The following is a 21,729-nucleotide window of genomic DNA, read 5'->3' on the forward strand; positions in this document are numbered from 1 at the left end:
CACAATAAACTGAAGGAGCCTGTCAAATTTTAATGTACAAACAGCTGAAGATGTATATCAAGTTTTGATTGTACCAAGAGATTTATAAAACATTCAAATAACATTTGTTATATTGATCTGATGTAAACACAAATCTATTACGTATAGTCAAACTTCACAAAAGCAAGTAATAGTTTGACAATGAACAAAAATGTTTGGAACTAGTCACTTACAACAGTACGATATGCAATCCTGATCCAAACTTCAATTAATAAATTACAAGCACACTGAGTTGCTGATCTTCATACCAACACAATGTTGGAATTACAAAAAATGTTGATTTAATATTTGCTTCAGTTAGTGTACCTATGGATATAGAAGCGATCCTGTTGAAATTACGCGCAACTACCTACACAGTATTCTTCCAGCACTAGCTGTTTTTGTGGTGGAATATTAAATGTGAATTTTAATGGATCTGTTTGTAACAAGATGATAAACTAAATGAAGTTTATATTTACATATATACAGCATATGTCTCCTTATTAAAAACTATAAATGAAATACACAATTTGTCCAAGAAATAACTCCAGATAGTTAACATTCTTTTATTTACATATAAAACTTACATATAAATCCTTTTACTTACAATCCTCAGTCACTTTCAACATATTGTAAATAAATTCATTTTGTAACTTAAAAAATATAGTAACAATAGAATCTTTAGTCTTTTCAACAAAAAATATTTTTCTCTTCCATTCAATCACATCTCAATTAGTTACACAGTCACTATTTCATCACAGCCTCAAATGATCAGTTTTATATTTACCATTACATAGCAGTGTGTATCATGTCCACACCACATTTTTTTTAAAAAAAGTCATGCAAGCATAATAAATAACACACATCAGACCTTGCAGTGTGCAATGTTGTTATAATTTTGTACAGTAATGTATGTTGACAGAAATTTAATGGACACTGTTTGAAAGTCTGGTAAGCCCTGAGTAATGCATGTTACCTTTGAATGTCTGGATATGCTATTCATGCACATTATATATTCAGAAAGAAGTTAAATAAAGTGCTAATTCTGTTGAGAAATTATCAGAAATTGAACTGACTGACACTGTTAGCTGCCATTATATAAAATCCATTAACATATTTGTAAGATGTTGTATGTCAGTAATCTGTCATTTGGTGCAATGTTAATTTTTTTCAGTAAGCTACATGAGAAGAAATCAGAAGATGGACAAAATCATAAAGTGTTATGGAAGGCTGTCACAAATTGTTATAAAAGTCTGAAGATTACCCACAAGAAGTTACATCAGTCTCACCCTATGTAAAACATATACACTGCTGACATACAATCCACATTGTGAAAGGAATGTCGGTCACTGACTATGTTATTTAATAATTCTAAATATCAGTAACAATGTTATATAAAATCTCTTTTCACATCAACACAATAAACAGTTTAAATTGCAATGTGGAGGCTGAATTTCCTCTCTTAATTTATTGTGTTAGTTTCAAATCTGCTCACAAAACCAAAGCTATTGCTGCTTCACATTTATTGTTATTTAGCATAATTTTTGAAATACTGAGAGAAAACAACCAAGACATCAAGCTCTGTCTCGTACTTCAGGTTTCCTACTTCCCAGCTAGGCAGAAATTAACAGATGCTGGGCACACAAGAGCAGTGAGGTAAATCTCCCACAACTAATGACCAGTAAACATTTTGCAATGGTGTGGACCAATCCAAAGCACGCAAAACTATGATTTATTGTCCCAAGTATGAGTTCAGGTACCAATACACATAGAATAGCAATTTGTTCATACCAAATTTTCATGGAAATGCCTTTCATTTTCTACAACTACCACTTTTTTCTGAGCTAAACCCAAAAAGAATGTGATTCCACAAACATGAGACTGCCAGCAATAGTTATGTGAGATTCAAAAGACCTTGGACTCCAGGTACCAGAATCACTTTTTCATCATAAATACATTTGGAAAAGACCATGTTTCTATAACCTCAATTAGCGTGAAAAATTTAGAAGGTGTTGCAATTTGTGAACTAAATAAAATAAAGCTATTTAGCACCCACCAAACAAATCGGCTTTATCAGAATTGCATAGAAAACGAAATGGACGTTTTTCAGTGGAGTAAGTGTATGTCTAAAAAATTACTTTCATTGTAATTACTATACAAACTAATCTTTACTGATGATAAAATAGATACCACATTTAACTGGGATTCCTCGTACTGGATTATCCGTTTGAGATGAGAGATTTCAGTACCGGCTGAAGACCATAGAACCACTCATTCAATTTGTCTCTTCCTTTTTTTAAACTTGTTCTATGAAACTGAATTGAACCCACTGGAATATGTTAATTATCCAAAGACTGGCAGCCATTAATGGGTCACTTACTCTTTTATAGTGTACACATTTACACATGAACAACATGTGTATCAACATAAAAATTTTGTTATACATATTATAAAAAAATCTATGCAGTCAATATAGTTTACAAGAGTGAAGCAGCAGGCACTAAGCTGGTCAAATATAGTTAAACATAAACTTATATTGTGGAGTTTTCAAACTGTCATTGTATCAGCTACATTCTATGTCAAACAGAAGAAAGAGTTACCTTCTTGCAGAATTGAAAATAGTTTATGTAAAGTTTCTACCACTAATAAATGAAAGATTTTAACTAAAAAACTGTAAAATGTGCAAACTGAATAGCATAAATATTACACTACAACAGTTTGCCTGATGTAACATAACAACTTCCTTTGTAAAAAAAAAAAACATTTGTAGGTGTGAAACAAACCATTTAAATTACTGTGTGGAGAGTTAATTGAATTATCGACTTCAACCTTCATGTAAATCACATAGTGACTGGATCCTGACAAAAACTTGTCATGTGACAACTCCAAACCATTCATCAGTACACAAAAATTTTATTCTATTACTCACTCCTTACTAATACCTGACACATAGTGCAAATTCATTTCATAAAGTACACAGAAATACTTTGTATTAAGGCATATCACTGGTATACTCACTTTAGTTCAACTAGAAATATCAGTCTGTAGAAATCTTGAGGTGCTTGAGACCGTAAGAATTAATACAAGTTTATACTTTATATTTCCCACCAAATTAGTCCCTCCAACTGCAGTGAGGCATATACCAACATGCTCTGACAAATATTGTAAAAAACATTTCACACACAACACAGAATTCAGTCGCCACATTGTTCTGGCTTAATAAATTATGAGAGCATCCATTCTGAAACTTTTCACTGCACCGTTTTCAATAGTCTAACCTCTGTCTTGAACACAAACAGGCCACTTGGACACAGTACTAGAAAATCCGTTAGAATCAATCTTCCAAGGTATGGAAGAGGAACAAGAGTTCATGTGATGCATTTTTATATTGTTCTGTGCCTGCTGGAAATTGACTGATATAGTTACAGGATGAAGCACAACAGACTTCAAAGGTATGTCATGACTGTTCTCCATATCAGTGTCAACACCTATTGCAGCTAAATATGGTGCCAAAACCTCTGCTTCCAAAGTCAGAGGTATATAGAAAGAACCTTTCGAATGTAAAGCAAATATAGGAATTCCTCGACTGTGTGGAATGTGAGACTTGTGCCGAGGTTGTGAAGGCTGAGGTGGCGAAGGAGGTGTAACACGAGATGCCAAGTCTGTCACTGGAGACATCGGAGGGTTGTACTTCGGTGACGGAGGAGAAGACGGAACTGAACACGTTTCACTATCGCGACGTTTCGCATCTACTGTCAAAATAGGCAGTCCTAGGATGTTACTTGCACTTCCACCTGTTTCTTCACTCATCTCCGACATGTACCGTGCTCTCTTGGCACTGCTGCCATTACACACTTCTGACAGAGGTATCACTGATGAAGCATCGTGTTCTGCTGTGAAGCGTTGCTTGATATTGTTCTTGAACTTATAAAGTGTGGGAGCTGAACTCTGATCAACTGATGGCATACTTGCTGAAGAGGAGACAGTGGCAGATGGATGTTGCTGCAGCATGTCCCGTAACTGACTGCATCGGACTGCTTCTCTGTCTTCCACAGTGATCCCGGGAACTGGAGCAACTGTCTGCCTCTGTGTAAGCATTTCTGATGGAGTATCCTTGTTGCCTGAATCAGAGCTGCAACCAGATCCTGAACCTGGTGAAGAGCTCGATCCGAGGCCGGAACTTGCACCGATGGGTCGCGAATGGTGCCCGTAACCACCAGAACTGCCAGAAGAAGTGCTTGTTGTCTCTGCCACATTTGTTCGTGGGAAGTTGATCCTGTCACCTGGAGAGCGTGGAAAATAAAAGTAAATAGGTGATCTGGTCAATTGAATACTAAATTGTACATATTGTCAGTGACAGCTCAGTATATACAATGAAACGTTTCAAACGAGTTTTTGATATGTTGCTTCAAAATGATTCAGTACATGGTTTATAGTTATTAACAATGTAAATAGTGGGCTTATAATATTAAAAGGACTGAGTTGGCCTTACCTTTAAGTATTTTGTCACAGTGCTTCTGTAAGTGGTTAATAAGTTGGACACACAAAGGATCCCCAGCAAAGTATCCTTCTACTTCAACCATGAAATGCATAGTTTCAGACAGACATTCCTGATAACCAAGCCGATAATGTTCCAGTACAATTGGACCTGGCTGAGTGTGTTCCGGCACTAGGTCACAGTTCTCTGCAATGGTAAATCTGATATAAGACAACAGAATCAGAAAAACTAAACTTTTTACTTTTATGACATTTCCCTTTACATTTATTTTCCTACAAGACAATCCAAAGTCAGCATCTTGCAATGCAAGCAAAGTTAATAAGAAATGACAAGAGATTTATTGTGATTGTAACAGTTACACTCTTGTTAACATTGTGGTTGTTATAGTCCTTATTGTAGGACTTGGTGCCTCAGTGGTCACATTCAGACTATAAATCATCACTGAAACACAGCAGTGTCTCTTGGACCATTGTTATTTCACCTATTGCCATGGCACTACCACAGCCAAAAATAAATACTGCAAGTCTGATCACCTGATTTGCAACTTTCTTCAGGTATTCCTGCACTTTATTTTATTTTGATTAATATATTGCAGACAACTTTATATGCAACTAGGCATTATTCATGGTGTTATGAAAGGTCTGTAATGATAATAATTTTTAAATAGCTGATAATAATTTTTTAAATAGCTTGGCAATTGTAACTTAATGCATATGTACATGTATGATCACAAGACTATTGACATGACTGCGTTTTCCAAGTGTTTTGAGAATACCTTTCATACATACTACCGTTAATAATTCTGTACTTTACTGTTGTAGACTGCCATTGAGGGTAAAATATCTATGTGAAATTTATGTTAAATACTGTACATAAGATAACACTGATCAATGAGATAGAATGCTGATTTACACATCTAGATTACTATACACAGTGAAGATTCCTCTGAGAATAGGACATAGTGCAACAGTCACTGACAGTTTGTGTTTAGATCCAATTGTCTTTGCCGATTTAGATGCAAAAGCAATAATCAGTCATATCTAACCATGATGGTAAAATATTATGCTGCTTACTTTTTAAAGAACATCATATTTGTCTTTTAAAAAATTCTACATGACTATGAACCCTGACCATGAGAAGTTAATCATATGCTCAGAATCATGAACAGTGACTTTATCGTAGAATATAGAGAAAAACTATGTGAAGAATTAAGAGAAAATATTTGTGAAGCAGAGAGTGTAGATGGAGAACTTAACTCTTTCTTAACCTTATTCATACAGCACTTAAAAGCTTTTTTTCTCTTAACACAAACAAGGCTAAAATTTTGAGATTCATTGTGTCTCGCACCTTGTATGAAATTAAAGAAAGACATTTTACGTATATGCTTAGACAACGCTGCTTGTTTGTGGATTATTTTTATTTTGGCCAGACTAGTATTGGGCTGTATGTTCATTTTCAATGGTTGTGTAATATACTATCGTGGCCTCATAGTTTCTGGGATTTTTTTCTCAGAAATTTTAGTTAAACTTTTAATTGATTTTTAGGACATTTTCATCGTGCAAGAGATTGGGCAGCATGCTTTACAGTATGGTGCTTCTATAAGAGTATTAAATTCTTGTGCTGGTTTCACAGGACTCCCCTTAAGCAATCTCCATAATATGCATATACATAAAATGCCATGCATCACGAGAGAAATTGTGCTCACAAAAAATAAATGGCAAAAATGATGACACACTGAAATCATTAGCTTCCAGATTTGGTGATTATATGCTAATAGTGGCACCAAATAAATAATGAATTACAGATACATTATATTTGCTTCAGCAGACAGTTTCAAAAATACAATCCCTAAAGAGATTACTGAATACACCGTGTCACTAAAAAGTAGAAACTGCAGATTATTATGCGCTAGGAAATACTACAACTAGTCACAAGTTTCTTTGAAATGATTTTATTGTACTATTAAAAGTTTTGGGCATTACCCATCGTTAGATGGTAGCATTGACTTCTTTGCAAGTTTTACATTTGTGTCCTAAAATATAAAAAAAAAAATTGTGATTACACAGTTTTACACTTATTTAGGCTATACACATTGCACTTACTTCCTGAAAAGCCCTCCTTTAAGTATTATAAGACAAAGGATTGATTTTCTATTTATAATCCATATGCTGCTGTTGTTTCTAGTTCAGTCCATTGATCAGTATGGCTTGTACGAGAAAATTAAACCTCTGTCTTAATATGCAGGAAGTAAGTGCAATGTATAGAGCTTATATAATTGTAAGGGTCTTAGAATCTTACACTGATTCCCCAGTCCATTAACTTCTTGTTTTTGTTGCTGAAAATTATTATCAATTCCAGCTAAACTATGATTTCCATTATCAATTATCATAAAACAATAAATGGTATAATTTTCATGAAGTCTTTGTATCTTTGTCTAGAATTCAGAGTAGTGTTATGTGCTCCTGTACAAAGGCATTCAACGAACTCTCGTTAAACATAAAACAAGAAACTGACATTCCTAATTTCTTCATTGATACTTATATTTATATTCATATCTCCCTACTGCTGTCTACTGTTAATTTACTGAAATTTGTGGTATAGGAGAAAAATGTGTATTATGACCAAAAGAATTTCTGGAATAGGGTGACTATTTAACTAATTAACAACAAATTTCTTACCATAAATGGAATGGAAAATTACTATTATTTTATTACATATGTTACACTTGATACATATTCTAGAAGAAGATAATCATGTCTTCGAGGGGCCTGAAACCTGTATCATCATCAACACAACCACCACCACCACAAAAGCATGATATTAGAAGCTACAATGATAAGTAACACAGAGGATTGTTTTATTAAGCACATGAATCACAAAATAGAGGAAAGAAAATTTCAACATAATCAGCAAAAAATCACCATAAGCCATTCGGAAACATTCCTCCAGTCCATAAATGAAGCCAGTTATTTGCAGATAACAAAATAATCTTGTAAATTTATAAAATAAATAGACTCCCAATGAGCAGCAGATTGTTACATATTTAAAATTGTGTACCAAATAAGGACTTAAGTTCCAACTTCAAGGCTTTCTATGGCAAGTGAGCTCTCGGAATGCTCCTCATGGGTTAATGAATCTTAATCTGCCATTGTCTCACAAAAGTTCTAAACGATAACAACTAAAAAGTAACAGTAATCATGTTAATTCTCCATAAGAAGTATGGGGAGAGGGGCAGAGGTGATGGCTTACGCAAAATAATTATTTCTTCAGTGTTCCCAATCACTCCAGAGGTTTATTAGGGAGAATTATGTCATTGGCCAGCCACATCACTCTTGAATGCTCAAGTACCATGGTAACGAGATTTTTTTCTTACCTAGCTGAGGACACGCCAGAGACTGAAGATGCTTCATATGTTTGATAGCCATCTCAATTATCTCTGTCTTTTCAATGCGACCACGGCCCTTCTTCAGGTAATCCGCTGGTATTAATCGTGATAAGTCAGCCAGGCAATTGTTCATACGATCCCGCCGCCGCTTCTCTATTATGCGATGTGACATTGGATCCTGCAACAGAACATAACAATTTTTTTTTTTTTATTTTGCTGGGTATGGGTTGTGTAAATTACACCTTTTTTGTATTTATATATTTAATTAAAATTTTATGTGCCAAAGACTATGCAAGTGAATGTAAGGAAACACAACTGAAAATTAATATAGAATTTATTGCTGTCACAGTAATAATGCCGCGAAAAACTGTGACGAAATTGGTACATAATATAGTATCACCACCCATACACAAACTAGACTTCTTGCTTCAGTAAGGGAATTGTTCCCATGCGTTCCTGAAGTACTGTACAGTATTTCACTGGATCCTTACAACCGTAGAATAATAAGCTATACTTCTGCAATATAATTATATTACAATGAAAAGTCTTTTTACATGGAATTCGTAGCTCAAATCCAAAAGTGTTTTAAATGTTGGGATACAAATGTATAATAATTTACCCAATGAAATCAAAGCAACAAAGAACCCAAGAGCCTTCACACATAAGTTAAAAAGAATATCTCTTGGACCATTGCTTTTATGCAGTTGATCATTTTTTTGAAAGGGGTTAAAAATGTAAAAAATATGATAAATGTTCAATTAGGTCTGAAAATTATATACTGTGCATGTCTATGAAATACACTGGACTACTTTACTATTACATTTGTATTGGCTGTTTGTATTTTACCATACAACATTTGTATTTACTGTTTTGTTAAAGATAGCTAACTTCCTCATTGCAAAATAATGTAAAATCAATTTATTAAATATTACCTGCAAATATGTTCCCTTGACCTATCCAATATCGTATGTACAACCTTACATTTCTATGATTTGTATTAACGGTTTTGTTTAAGATAGATAATTTCCTTGCTACAAAATAATGTAAAAATCAATTTGTAAAAATTACTTGTAAATAGCTCCCTTGACCTATCCAATATCATATGTACAGCTGTACAATACTATGATTGCCTGGATCAATAAAAATACAATACAATACTATTCCTCACAACGTGTTGCACCCATCTCCTTCATCTCATGTGCGCTCTAATGATCATTACTGTCCAATAATACAGAATAATGAACACGGCTTATCAAAACATAAATATTCCGTATACACATGACACTGTTGTAAAACCGGCACTTTTTGGTCCTCAGACCTTTCCCCGTACAATAATATCGTCACTCATATTAACATTTCATCACACTGCCACCCTGATAACTATCTTACTCGCACATGCTCTGAATATTTTTTGTTCTGTGACGGTGTAATGTTTCGCTTTACTCTGTTCTTTCGCTTCCGTTACAAGTTTTTACGAAAATTCAGACAGGTAAATCACCATATTCGACGACGATAGAGCGAAACTCTTGCGCTGTTGCTACGAAGTAATGGGAACACGCACTCATCACCAGGCATTCCGCCGAAGACTTCCGTCACGTGCACGTGCACGTGAGCAGAACGCAGTACAGTGCAAATCGAAACAACACCTTCGGTGCACTCCACATGAGCTTTTACCTCTTTATTGAGAAAACGCCGTCTATTTCGCTGAGTCGCATTCAGAGGAGATTCTCCAGCTACAAGTAAATGCTGCTCCAGCATCGTGGCATTGTGCGTAACCATTATCCAAGATTTCCGCGACTGACACCACAAGTTCTCATCAGAGTCTGGTTGCAACTGTAGCACTGGCCCCCTGGTAGTCATGTTTTATGTGGCGGTGGTGGGGGCACGCAACGTCACGTTGCAGGTTACGCCTCTCGCTCGCGCTCACGGGTTCGCTCACGTTGTGGCAGCGAGGAAGGGAGCGGCGATCGCCGGTGCGTGGCTGAAACGCGCTACAGCTATTTTTGGCCTCCTGATGGCAGTACACGAAAATTGCAAACAGGAGCAAAAAATAACTTACAAATGCTACAGTTCGTCTCTGTATTACCCAATGGTGGGTTCTTCGAATACTGGCACTCGTACGTGAGCTGAAGAGGTACGACAATTGAAGGTGTGGGAGTCGCCGGAAGAACACCTCTGAATGCACAAGAAACGCAGCATTATCCTGCGGCGACGAGCGTACGGACGATCTGCTTTACTCTTTGATTTTTATTAGTATTCTTCGTATTGACTTGTGTTTTGGGTTGATTGGTGTTCGAGCTTGAAAAAAATAGAAGTTATTGCTTGACTACTACATTGCAGCCGGCCGGTTCTAGGCGCTACAGTCTGGAGCCGCGCGACCGCTACGGTCGCAGGTTCGAATCCTGCCTCGGGCATGGACGTGTGTGATGTCCTTGGTTTAGTTAGGTTTAAGTAGTTCTAAGTTCTAGGGGACTGATGACCTTAGTTCTAACTCCCATAGTGCTCAGAGCCATTTGAAGCCACTACATTGCATCTCTGCAGCAGACGGAGATACGCTGTAATTGATCAAAAAGGGAAGACTATAAGTGTTACGGACAAAAACTAATATAAAATAAAAATACATTGAAAACAGAATATTTCGCTGCACCTGAGACTGTGCGATATTGAGAGTTAACTGTTGAAGACATTCGATTCAGTGGGCCTTTGCGGTGCTAGAGTCGTGTAGAGCCCTAGCCGTAAAATAAAATCATATGAGACTTAGAGCTCACGTTGCCCCCGATGTAAACTTGCGTCATACCTAGTCCAGTCCCTCTTCCACAAAAATCAGGCGGACGGAAAGACTGGCAACTAGTTCGGAAAGTACAAAAACGGAAAGTTGCAGTTTTAAGGAAACCTGAAGCCTGTGACTACACAACGAAAGACAGAAATCTAACAATACGGTAGGAAACAAAGTCTATTCGATACGCTTTACAATCATTATGAGGGTCACCTTTTAAGCTTTGACAAACGACCATGCTATTCAGATGTGATTTATTTAGTTCTGTTTTAAAATTTGTCTTATATTAATGTTAAAACAATGGCAGTTCAGAAACAATTCGTGTAGTTTGTTTACAGTAAGCATTTAAGGAAGGAGTGTTACGCAAAAATGGAAATTCTGCACAAAAGTTTTTGTGAGAGGACTTTTTTTCTTTTTTCATAATGGCCCGACTCTATTACAACTCCTCGATCGCTTCGTTTAACTTTGGTAATCAATTACCCATAGAAAAGGTTCGTTAGAATTGGTTGTCAGAATTTCGTCAGGGTCTTTTACACCCGTTAACGACGAATTTTGTGAATCAAATCACCCATGTTGTTCCAAAACACATCCGTATCGTGCCCAAGGGAAATTAATTCATGTCGCAGTACGTTCGATTTTGCAAGAACACTTTGTTAGCTATGAAGAAGTTATGTTCCCTACTGACTCTGCACAATTTGACCAAAGCTCATTAGCAAGCTCTTATCAATTGGCGTAAGGTAATGCTCCAAAAACGGGACAGAGGAAATGCAAAATCCGAAATTATGCAGGTGTTCCAAGACGAACTGAAACCAATATAAGAGAGCTGTTCGCAAAGTACTTTCCGTGGAAAAAAAAAATCGCTTGCTTCTTTGGTTACATTTGATGCATTGCAATCACTGTTTTATAGGACCGAAGAACAGGATAGTCTGAATCGTATACAACAATTTGTTTGCCCCAAGTCTTCGACGAAACTGGGACAATCGCAAATCAAGGCACACAGTCTATAGAAACCTTATGCACCGATTCAACTGCCGTTTCCCAGCGCATCAACATGGCTGCAGCAGGCCTAAACGGGCCAGTCTTCCGCCTGGGGTTGGGTAGCATTCATCTCACGCTAGGTGAGGAGAGCCCTACGTCATAGTGACGTAGGCACGCGTCATCATGAGTTTCACGAGTTGTCCTATCGACTGTTGTGTGCATTCTGTGAATATCGACTGTTGTGTGCGTCTTGAATCTGCATTGTTATTTGTTTATGTGCTTTCATTGTCCTATGCCCGGTGTTGCTAGCATGTACGTCGTTCTGAACATGGGCCCTAACGGGGATGAGAGAACTTTCGAGCAGATCCATGAAGACAGTCTGAAAGATTTCACTATCTTTCTTAGCTGATTTACAACACTAAGGCAAAATTAAATGGAACTAGATGGTTTAATGTTTCTAGCAACATTCGGAATTATCTTCAGAACCACTTCAATTTCTCAGTTTAACGTTTCTGCCCACATGAATTATGTACAATTCATTGGATTTTATAAAAATACTTAACACTTTAATTTCTTCCTATTTCACGTTTTTATCCACATGATTTATTCAATATTAATCGGACTGAAAACATGACTAGACACTTTCTAAACTTTCGTTATGGTTATGATTCCTTCATTCAGATATTCGTTACGTTCACGAAACACACAATAACATCCCACATTCTTTGGATTGCAGCTTAATAATTAATTACTTCACTTTTCTGTCCACACGATTTATGCACGATTCATCGGATTTAAAAAGAATGACAAGCTTTTTTTTATTTCGTTATGGCTCCTTCGCTCAGACATTAATTATGTTCATGAAATACACAATAACATCGCAAATTGTTGGGATTACATTTAACAATTCATTCAGCTGGGATGAGCATATCACACAACTCCTGCCACTTCGTTTGTACACATGTATTTACATTTAGCTTTGACGTTATCGGTACAACTGCAAAGGTCGATATACGTACTCATTTAGCCGATTTAGATTATTTACGTCACGATGACGTAGCGTTACATCATTATGACGTAGGGTTCTCCTCACCTATGAATGCTAGCCCCTCCGGTTACCACCAGGGCACCTCCTCCAATCGGCACACAACGTAATCACAACAACAGTTTGTCATTTTTCCGCGAAAAAGAAAACCTGTGATGTCTAAGGCCGGTATTATACTAACAAATTTCTTTGTCCAATATCTTTGTCAAAGATATTTGATGGTGTAATAGGGACTTTGTCAAATGTCGTCCAATATTTGATCAAATCTAGGGCCTCGCTGTATATTTTATCAAAGAAATCTGTTCACTGCAATGTGACATGTTACCACATGGAGCGCTAGCATCGCTGCAGCGCTCTGTCGTCTGTAGTGTTTTTATAACCATTGCCGGTAAATACAATTGGTGTGTGCCGACAACTACAAAATTAATAGAGATGTCTGAAGCTGATGAGGCGCTTTACAACGTGAGGCACCCTGAATACAAAAATAGGTTAAGACGATTGAAGACCTAACCTGACCTAACCTACCCTAACCCAACATTACCCTCTCCTGTAGCAAGGAATCGGAGTGTTATAGTGAGCCTGTATTCTGAAGATGTAGCAGTTCTTAAGTGAATATTGTGCTTTGTGATATGAGGATACACTTCATTGAGCACATACAGAAATGTATGCTCATCCATTCTTAAGTAATTGATGTACGACTTGACGTCTTCCACTGTAAGCTCACGTAACAAGTTTTGTTGAATGCTTTTATCGTGTCGTCGTAAAACCCACAGCTTCACCCAGATTAGATTAGTTTTTCGTTCCATAGATCCGTGCTGAGGAGATCCTCGTGGATGTGGAAGATGTCGATTTTTTTAAGCTGAAATAACAATACTAATAGCATGAATAAATACAATACATCATTTGTTTCTATTAAAAATTTCGCCAATGGAGTAGAAGGAGTTGGCCAGTAGTAAGCCTTTCAGGCTCCTTTTAAACTGATCTTTATTTCTAACTAAATTTTTTATGTTTCCTGGCAAATTATTGAAGATGGGTGTTCCTGAGTAGTGGACCCCTTTTTGAACTAACGTAAGTGCTTTTAAGTCCTTGTGCAGATCATTTTTGTTCCTGGTATTGTATGTATGAACTGAGTTGTTTGTTGGAAAAAGAGATATATTATTTACGACAAATTTCATTAAGAAGTAAATATACTGAGAGGCAGTAGTTAGTATACCCAGTTCTTTGAAGAGGTTTCTGCAAGAGGTCCGTGAATTTACTCCACAAATAATACGTGTTACACGCTTTTGGACCTTGAAAACTTTTGTTTGACTTCAAGATTTACCCCCAAAATATTATCCCATATGACATTATGGAATGAAAGTATGCAAGCTTTTTCATTTTTATGTTGCCTATGTCTGCAAACACTCGAATTGCAAATACAGATTTGTTAAGGCCTTTCTGCAGTTCTCTGGTGTGCTCCTCCCAACTGAATTTATTATCAAGTTGTAATCCCAGGACTTTTAAGACTGTCAACCTCGTATGTATGGTTCCATTTTTTCCCCCACTTTTCCGCATGTGCACACAATGCAATTGGAGTACGTAGAACTGCTGCGGTTAATAACAAGTTGTTGTCAGTCATCTTGAACTTTGACGAAAAATTTGATGACAGTGTAGTACCCCTTCTAGCGCTCCGTCAAAGATCTTTGTCAAATATATTGGAAGGAATATTGGATCACATCTTTGATCAAATCTTTGACAAAGAAATTTGATAGTGTAATACCGGCCTTACTGATGCTGCATTCAGTTTTACACTCGGAAGAACACTGCCGTGCTGTTATAGATGTGTATCTCTATGCTTAATCTCAAATCGGTAGAAAGGGAAAAGAAATGCATAGTGCTGCGGAACATCTAAAAATTAGTCAGAAATTATCAACGTCTAACAGAAAAACAACGATGTGCTAGCAGTCGGCATTTCCCGATGTAAGTGAGAAATCAGACGAAAAATCACCATAAGTACAAATCAACCTATTCTTAATGAAACGTTTTTCGATCTAAAAGCAAATCAAAAGGTAAATAACTTAATTACAGGCCACTGATGATGCTTTGCCCCAATAAAGCGAAACGCGTCTGGTGAAAAAAAAATCACGAATTTTTGTAGTTGCAACGACAGAACAAAAATACCCTCAAGAATTATAATGCAACTACGGACACTACGGCCACACAAATGAAGAATTTAAACGGAAAAAGGTATGAAATTTCGTGGATGAAAAGATGTGCTCTCCAGAAATGGTACTTTCTTAATGTCTATGGGAGCAAATGCAGTCACAGAGATACGAATTCTGCATTCCAGTCGTCATACTCATAATATGACAATCTGGAGATACAAGAATTATTTTGTTGCAGTCTGATGCTGCTAAAAGTTGTTTCTATTGGCCAATTTAAGGATTGTTTCGGGAGATTTCCCACATTCATCTAGTCGTATACTGGCCCTGCGCTACACTTTACCTAACCAACTCCTAAAAAATGTAGCTTTGAAACACATTTCGTTCCACTTCAATTATGCCAGTTGACGCTAAAAAAAGAAATCATGTAAGTAATACAATAAATCCATTAATGTGAACAGTTGTGAAGTTTTACATACAACTTGTTGTAGATAAGCCTTTTTAAATGATTATTCCCTGTTTCTTAATTTCGAGGGGTATTAATATGGTATTTTTTGTTGATATCCAGCAGCATTTTCTACAGTCATTCCACTTTTTCCCCTATTCCAGATTTTTAATTTTCAGTTTCAACTAGGAAGCGCGAATAAATCAGTCAAAAATGTGGCCCCCATGTTAATGTTGATAACATAAAAATATACTTTGCATGTACTAATGAAAAGGGCTTGTCATTTGGCTGCCAGAGTAATCTTCCTTAAAATACTAAGTAGGTAAATACCTGTCTTTTGGGGTACAATAAGTTTTGGTGTACTTCGTATCAGATGTAGTTCTTGGGGCCTACACGTTTCCATAGTCACCGAATCAGTTATATCTGGTAAGTTTTGAATCTTTCCCCATTTGGCGAAAATTTTTTCGGCCGCCCATGTATACGAAGGGAAACATGGGCTATCAAGAGCTTGAAATTGTCTATCGCGAATATTACCAGTCTTTCTACTTATCCATGAGCGTACACGAATGCTTCAAAACTGTTGTTCTTTGACGTCTAATTAGTAATCAAGTAAACCTGAAAAGCTGTGAAATAGCCTACATTACAATTTTCGAAGATCAGATAATCCAGCCGACCACACGCACGGAGAATATAGTTTCGTAAGTTGTCAAGAAGACCTGAAGGGCAGTATTTGTTTGGACCGACTCTAGTTACACACTGCAAAAACGAAATTGCAAATTGCTGCAGAAACACCAGATAAAATGTGCCTGACGAGTCTCAGGAGAGACACAATAGACTGTAAGTAAAGCACTTCACCACAGAATTTATGAGGCACCTCAGGTAATAGCTGCATCTTAGAAGAATTGAGAAGCAATAGTAAAATCGATATTAACCTTAATGATAGTTCTGCGCAAATATAAATGGAAAACGACCCTTTTAATAAAGTTATGAAATCTAATATCGATGGTCGGTTGGTTGATTGGCTTGTGTTTAGGACGCCAAACTTGGAGCTTACGAGCGCTTAACAACAATTTAACATCTGGATCTGTGGTAAGAGAGACACTTGAAGCTCAACAGTTTGGCCAGTTTATGAATTTGATGAATAATTTTAGTCGGCAAAGTTCTAAAATCTAATACACTGCCGACGGAACCTGTCCAATGGAGGAGTATGAAAATTCTCGTTAATCATTATCACGCTACTCGAGAGTAACCGGCGTAACTTCCACATGCAATCATTACTTCGTCAGGTTGCTGAGGATCGACATTTCATGCAAGGATTTGCCGTTGGCCCTCACCATGACAAATGCAACGCAATAAACGGAATGACATATTATGTAATTTGAGTACACGACTGGCGATCAGTCGCAGGAATAAGTGATAACCCTTACATATCTAGAAGTCCGCGACCTGTATATTACCCTCATTCGACTGCTATTTGAGAATTCTCACAACAGCTGAAGGCTGAAGTATTAGAGACATCACAAGAAAGGATACGGAACATTCTGTATGAATAATTAACTATGAGAAACCTTAATGCAACGTCAGCATTACATCAGCTGAAAGACAACCAAAAAGCAGACGAAAAATCAATTTTTATGGCATGCCGAGACTTGAATGGTTTCTGCTACAGGTAGAACACCATATTTGTTACGAAAATTCCCAAATACTGTTAGATAATTTTAGTGTACTACAAAATAATGGGTATATAATTTTAGTGTACTACAAAATAATGGGTATATACTCCTAGTTGTGAGCAAGGAACCAGTTACATGATATAATCTGCTGTAAGCTGAAAGCGGATATTTTTAAGAAAATATGTACTTCTCTATGAGTTTAAACTTTACTACACGGCACACACACATCGTACAGATACAGCATTTCAGCTTTACATAGTAAATTAATAAACCACGGTGTGTGTAGTGTTGTGACCGTAGAAAATTTTAATTTTTATTCTTGCTTTTGTGACCATAATAAAGAGTCCAGGCTCCATAGGCAAACAGCCAGCCGACATTAAGAAATAGTCCACCAGGACGTAGGGACAAGATAAGCGGCGGAGGCAGCCAAGTATGGCTTGTTGATCACATAACTTAGTGTTTGAATCCCTGCCAGAGGAAGCAGCATGAATGAAAACTTGCGCAAACACCAGGGCGATAATACAGCAAGAGAGAGTGTCAGTCACGTGCGGAAAAGACTCGTGTAGAACCAAATTAAGTTGTGTGCAGCTAGAAACGAAAGTGTCGTGTGGAACCGAAGGCATTCTTGCGCAAGCCGACCAATTAGAAACGAGAGTGTCATGTGGAACCATAGGCATTCTTGTGCAATCGGATCACTTAGAAATGAAAGGGTCGTGTGAAACAAATTAACTCGCTTGCACCCAAGGCCAGGCAATGGAATAGCTAGAGGCAGAGATTCAGATGCAGATTCAGAGCCAGTGCCTGCAGTTTGGAGATTCCGCAGCGAGACGCCAGCGGGGCCGAGTAGGTCCGTAGCAGCCGACACAGCTGATAAAGACTTCAACTACGAGAAGACGGTGATAGACTCTGGTGGACACTCAGGAACTGCAGGTCAAGTAGGACTTTTAGAGTTTCATTGGAATAGTGTCGAACAGAGGCTGTCAGTCTTTGTCTCAATTACTTAGAGAGATTTCAGTGCTAACCAAGAACAAGTGATTGCTTTGTACTTGTTTCTTATATGTACCAGCAATTAGCTTTGAAGTAGCAAGTCCGAATAAATAAACTGAATCTTACTAAGGGGTTTATGGTCCAACAACTCACATAAGTATATGTGAGAATAAAATTGATAGAAACTAATCAGTCTTTTCTGCCTATTGCAATTCTGTAACCAATTTTCAGGAAACTTATTTGCTTCAAACCAAGGAGATTCTCTCCCTCTCACCTGCGATATAAAGGTTGACAGCAATTTATAACTAACCCATTGTCGTTAACGTCCCGATTGCACTACGCAGTTCGCACTTACTTCATTCTGGTACAGTGAGGCTGTGCCGGGACGCGACATTAGATGATGAATACTGTTGCGTAACCCAGAACCTACCATTTAGAAAGCTTCAATGCGGATAAAACGAACACCACGAATCTATGATTTCAAGGGAACTCGCGACGGAGTTTCGCCATTCTGATAGCTCCGAGTAAACATTCGAAGAGGTGCAGCAGAGAATGGCGATCGGAATGAATAACACAGCACGCGGAGATTTCTGGAACGATGTCTGGGTAAGAGTGTAAAATATGTTGTGATTTGTTGGGGTACCTAGCATCTCGGGTTGAACGACAGAACCGAGGAAAGCAGCGCTGCTCAAATGTGAGATTAACCGCGATAAAAACGCAATAATGGTTAGTAATTCGAAGGAAACACAGCTACAAAACGGTGACATATCTTGCACAAAAAGTATCTAAAGGCAATGACAAGGGCTTTACGTTTCTTTCGCGTAAAAAAAGTAAAAAAAAATATTACGGATAATTAAGCTATTGAGCACGGCGACTTTTTCTATCAGACGGAAAGGCAAAACAAGTGTCAATGTTTTTGGGTGGAAAATGGTTGCTTTCAGTTAAACACTTACAAATCTTTCATGAAACTTTAAATATGGCAAGTAAGTTTATTTATAACTTACTTGTCATATAGATAAACACGTAAAGCAATATAAAAATTAGCGGTTTTAACTGCTCGTCGTCTACTAAAAAGAAACAAGGAAGAACGTAACAAATGCTAATTTTTCGGTAACTGGAGAATACAGTTCAGCACTATGTATTACACCTGCTTCACGATGCGCAAATAATATATTCTTCGTGAACACAGGAAAGGTGCGAAAGCGACATCTGATTTATGCCAGTATTGGGGTTTTGTGGGACGTGAGAGTGACGCTACCGTATCAGCCGCTTCATGCCGTAAAAAAGAGATTACTGTCTGCAGTTTCGCAAAAGAAGCATCTCCCTTCAAGGCACCAATTGTTCCACTTATCCCACAGTGGTTGTGCTTGTTCTCATGTTCTTCCTAGGAAGCAGATTTTCATTATCACTTCGGTGAAATCAATTGACACCAGTAAAGAGTCAGTTTAACCATGCAATTCTAGGCCCAAGTTTATTTTTACAGCAAGATTGCTGATTTCTTTGCATCACAGTATTTTTATTGTAATTTCACATCGTTAGAATGTGACTACATACATCATTCGCCTTTGATAAGAAAACAGTGCACAAAGATGCAAAGGAACAGTTAATCTCCACGGAAATGAACTTTAGTGCATAGTCTGATGCGCAATAAACTGCTTGCAATAATACAGGGTGGAGCAGAGGAAACATGTTTTTTGAACCGCTAGTACGCGGCGACGAGAGGGGGTATTTACCTTGAATGAATGTTGGCAGACTGCCCATACAATGCAGTTTCAGTCGCTATGGAGCGTTGGAGCGTACAGCATCGTACTTTAGAAACAATGATACTGTAGTCACAGTGCAACGTCTTTTCCGTCAAAATTTTAGAGTTTGACGTCGAGGTGCAGCGCCTGATCGAAATACTGTACTCCGATGGGTTGCAGCATTTAGAAGTACAGGATCTGTGATTAAAAAGAAACCACCTGGTCTTCCCCATTCAGTTCGTACTCTGGAAAATATAGACCGAGTGAGAACGGCAGCTCTTGGTAGACCGAAACGATCGGCTCGACGACAGGCTGTAGCGCTGGGTAAGTTTCACCCGTACAAAATAATGATCGTCCAGCAGCTTAGTGAAGGGGATTTTGTGCAGCGCAGAGAGTTTTGTCGCGTAAAGAACGAAATTTTTATGGAAGATGCAGATTCTACAGTCTTCATGAGTGAGATGCTACAGTCTTCATGGGTGATAAAGCACATTTTCATGTTGGTGGTTACGTCAATGTTCAAAATTGTCGGTACTGGGCGACGGAGAACCCACATGAATTACACCAGAGACCTCTCCACAGTTTAAAAGTAACAGTGTGGTGATAAATTTCAAAGATGAGGATTGTTGGACCCTATTTTATGAAGAGGAAGGAACTGCAGTTACTGTGACATCAGTGAGCTATGTTGAAATGTTAAACAACTTTCTTCGTCCAGAATTTGAAACGCGTCAAGTGAACATGAGAGAAATATGGCTTCAGCAAGACGGTGCCACACCTCACACGACGAGAGCATCCATGGAAGTGGTTCGACAAATGTTTCCAGGACATGTTATTCCGAGATATGGTAATGTTTATTGGCCCCCTCGCTCACCCGATTTGTCGATATGCGACTTCTTTTTGTGGGGATATTTAAAATCATAAGTGTACATGAACAAACCTCGCACAATCGATGACCTTAAGAATTCCATTCGTCAGGAAATTGAAGCCATGCTGAATGAAATGTTGGAGAGAGCCATGCATAACTTTCGGAAGAGGATCCAAGTTTGTATCCAGCAAGAAGGACGTCATCAAATGGTTCAAATGTCTCTGAGCACTATGGGACTTAACTTCTGAGGTCATCAGTCCCCTAGAACTTAGAACTACTTAAACCTAACTAACCTAAGGACATCACACACATCCATGCCCGAGGCAGGATACGAACCTTCGACCGTAGCAGTAGCGCGGTTCCGGACTGAAGCGCTTAGAACCGCTCGACCACCGCGGCCGGCAGGACGTCATCTCCAAGACATTATTTTTCGAACCTAATTCAAGTATGTCTATTTCAAAACTGCATTAAAAAATCTATCACTTAATGGTTGTTTTTACTGTTTTTATCAAACCGTGTCCCAGTCATTCAATAGTGAAAACTATGCGTTTCCTCTGCTCCACCCTGTATAAACGTCTTGTTCCAGCGTATAAATGAGAATATTCAGGTCGTTAGATTTCTCGTGGTTGTAGGTTAAATTTGACTGCTTTAATATTAGTCTCAATGCTTTTTGTGGTCAAACGGAAGGTTCCTGGTATGTCGTTCTGTTATTCGTGTTAATAATGTGGCTAGACGCAAAAATTGTATCTTCTACATGGTATATTTTTCTGATATTGTTTATTAAGAACTGAAGTTTGTTCTTCTATCACAAACCAAAAAGCGCATGAGCCATGTGAGCCACGACCCACACCATTCCTGCTCTCTTGCTTGCTGCACGGACGTGATTGGAATTTCGGTGCTATCACTGTGCTGTTATCTATTCTGCTCTGTACAGTTCTTTTATCAGACTGAGCATTGATTTTGCAGTCTCCGTCCCCGCTACATACCCTTGGCACCTAATTCAGTGTTCCAGTGTCACTCTAGTGTGACGTAAGAGATATAAAACATTGAATTTGTCAATAGTTCGTATCCTGCGAGTAATCAATTATATAAGGGAAAAATATTCAGGCACATTCACTGACATCATCGCCCAGCCCACACCGCTAGGATAGAAAACTGAAATTTGCAGAAGGTGTTGAT

General features: G+C 37.8%; 1 protein-coding gene across 5 annotated transcripts in view; it reads right to left on the reverse strand.

Moving 5' to 3' along the window:
* Positions 1-620: 620 nt before the first annotated feature.
* Positions 621-21,729, reverse strand: part of LOC124802248 (transcription factor cwo) — a 162,439-nt gene continuing 141,330 nt past the window's right edge. For 3 of the 5 annotated variants that reach the window (XM_047263137.1, XM_047263135.1, XM_047263140.1), the window contains 3 exons: positions 7,890-8,079; positions 4,511-4,702; positions 621-4,301 (listed from right to left, as the gene is read on the reverse strand). In XM_047263137.1, the coding sequence (XP_047119093.1) occupies positions 3,292-4,301; positions 4,511-4,702; positions 7,890-8,079 (1,392 nt within the window). In that variant the 3' untranslated portion in view covers positions 621-3,291. Of the gene's footprint in view, positions 4,302-4,510; positions 4,703-7,889; positions 8,080-9,399; positions 9,461-9,575; positions 9,726-21,729 lie in introns of those variants that run through there. The other 2 variants (XM_047263138.1, XM_047263139.1) reach the window with 2 other exon arrangements.

Source organism: Schistocerca piceifrons, chromosome 1 (assembly GCF_021461385.2).
Source record: "Schistocerca piceifrons isolate TAMUIC-IGC-003096 chromosome 1, iqSchPice1.1, whole genome shotgun sequence".
Lineage (NCBI taxonomy): Eukaryota > Metazoa > Arthropoda > Insecta > Orthoptera > Acrididae > Schistocerca > Schistocerca piceifrons.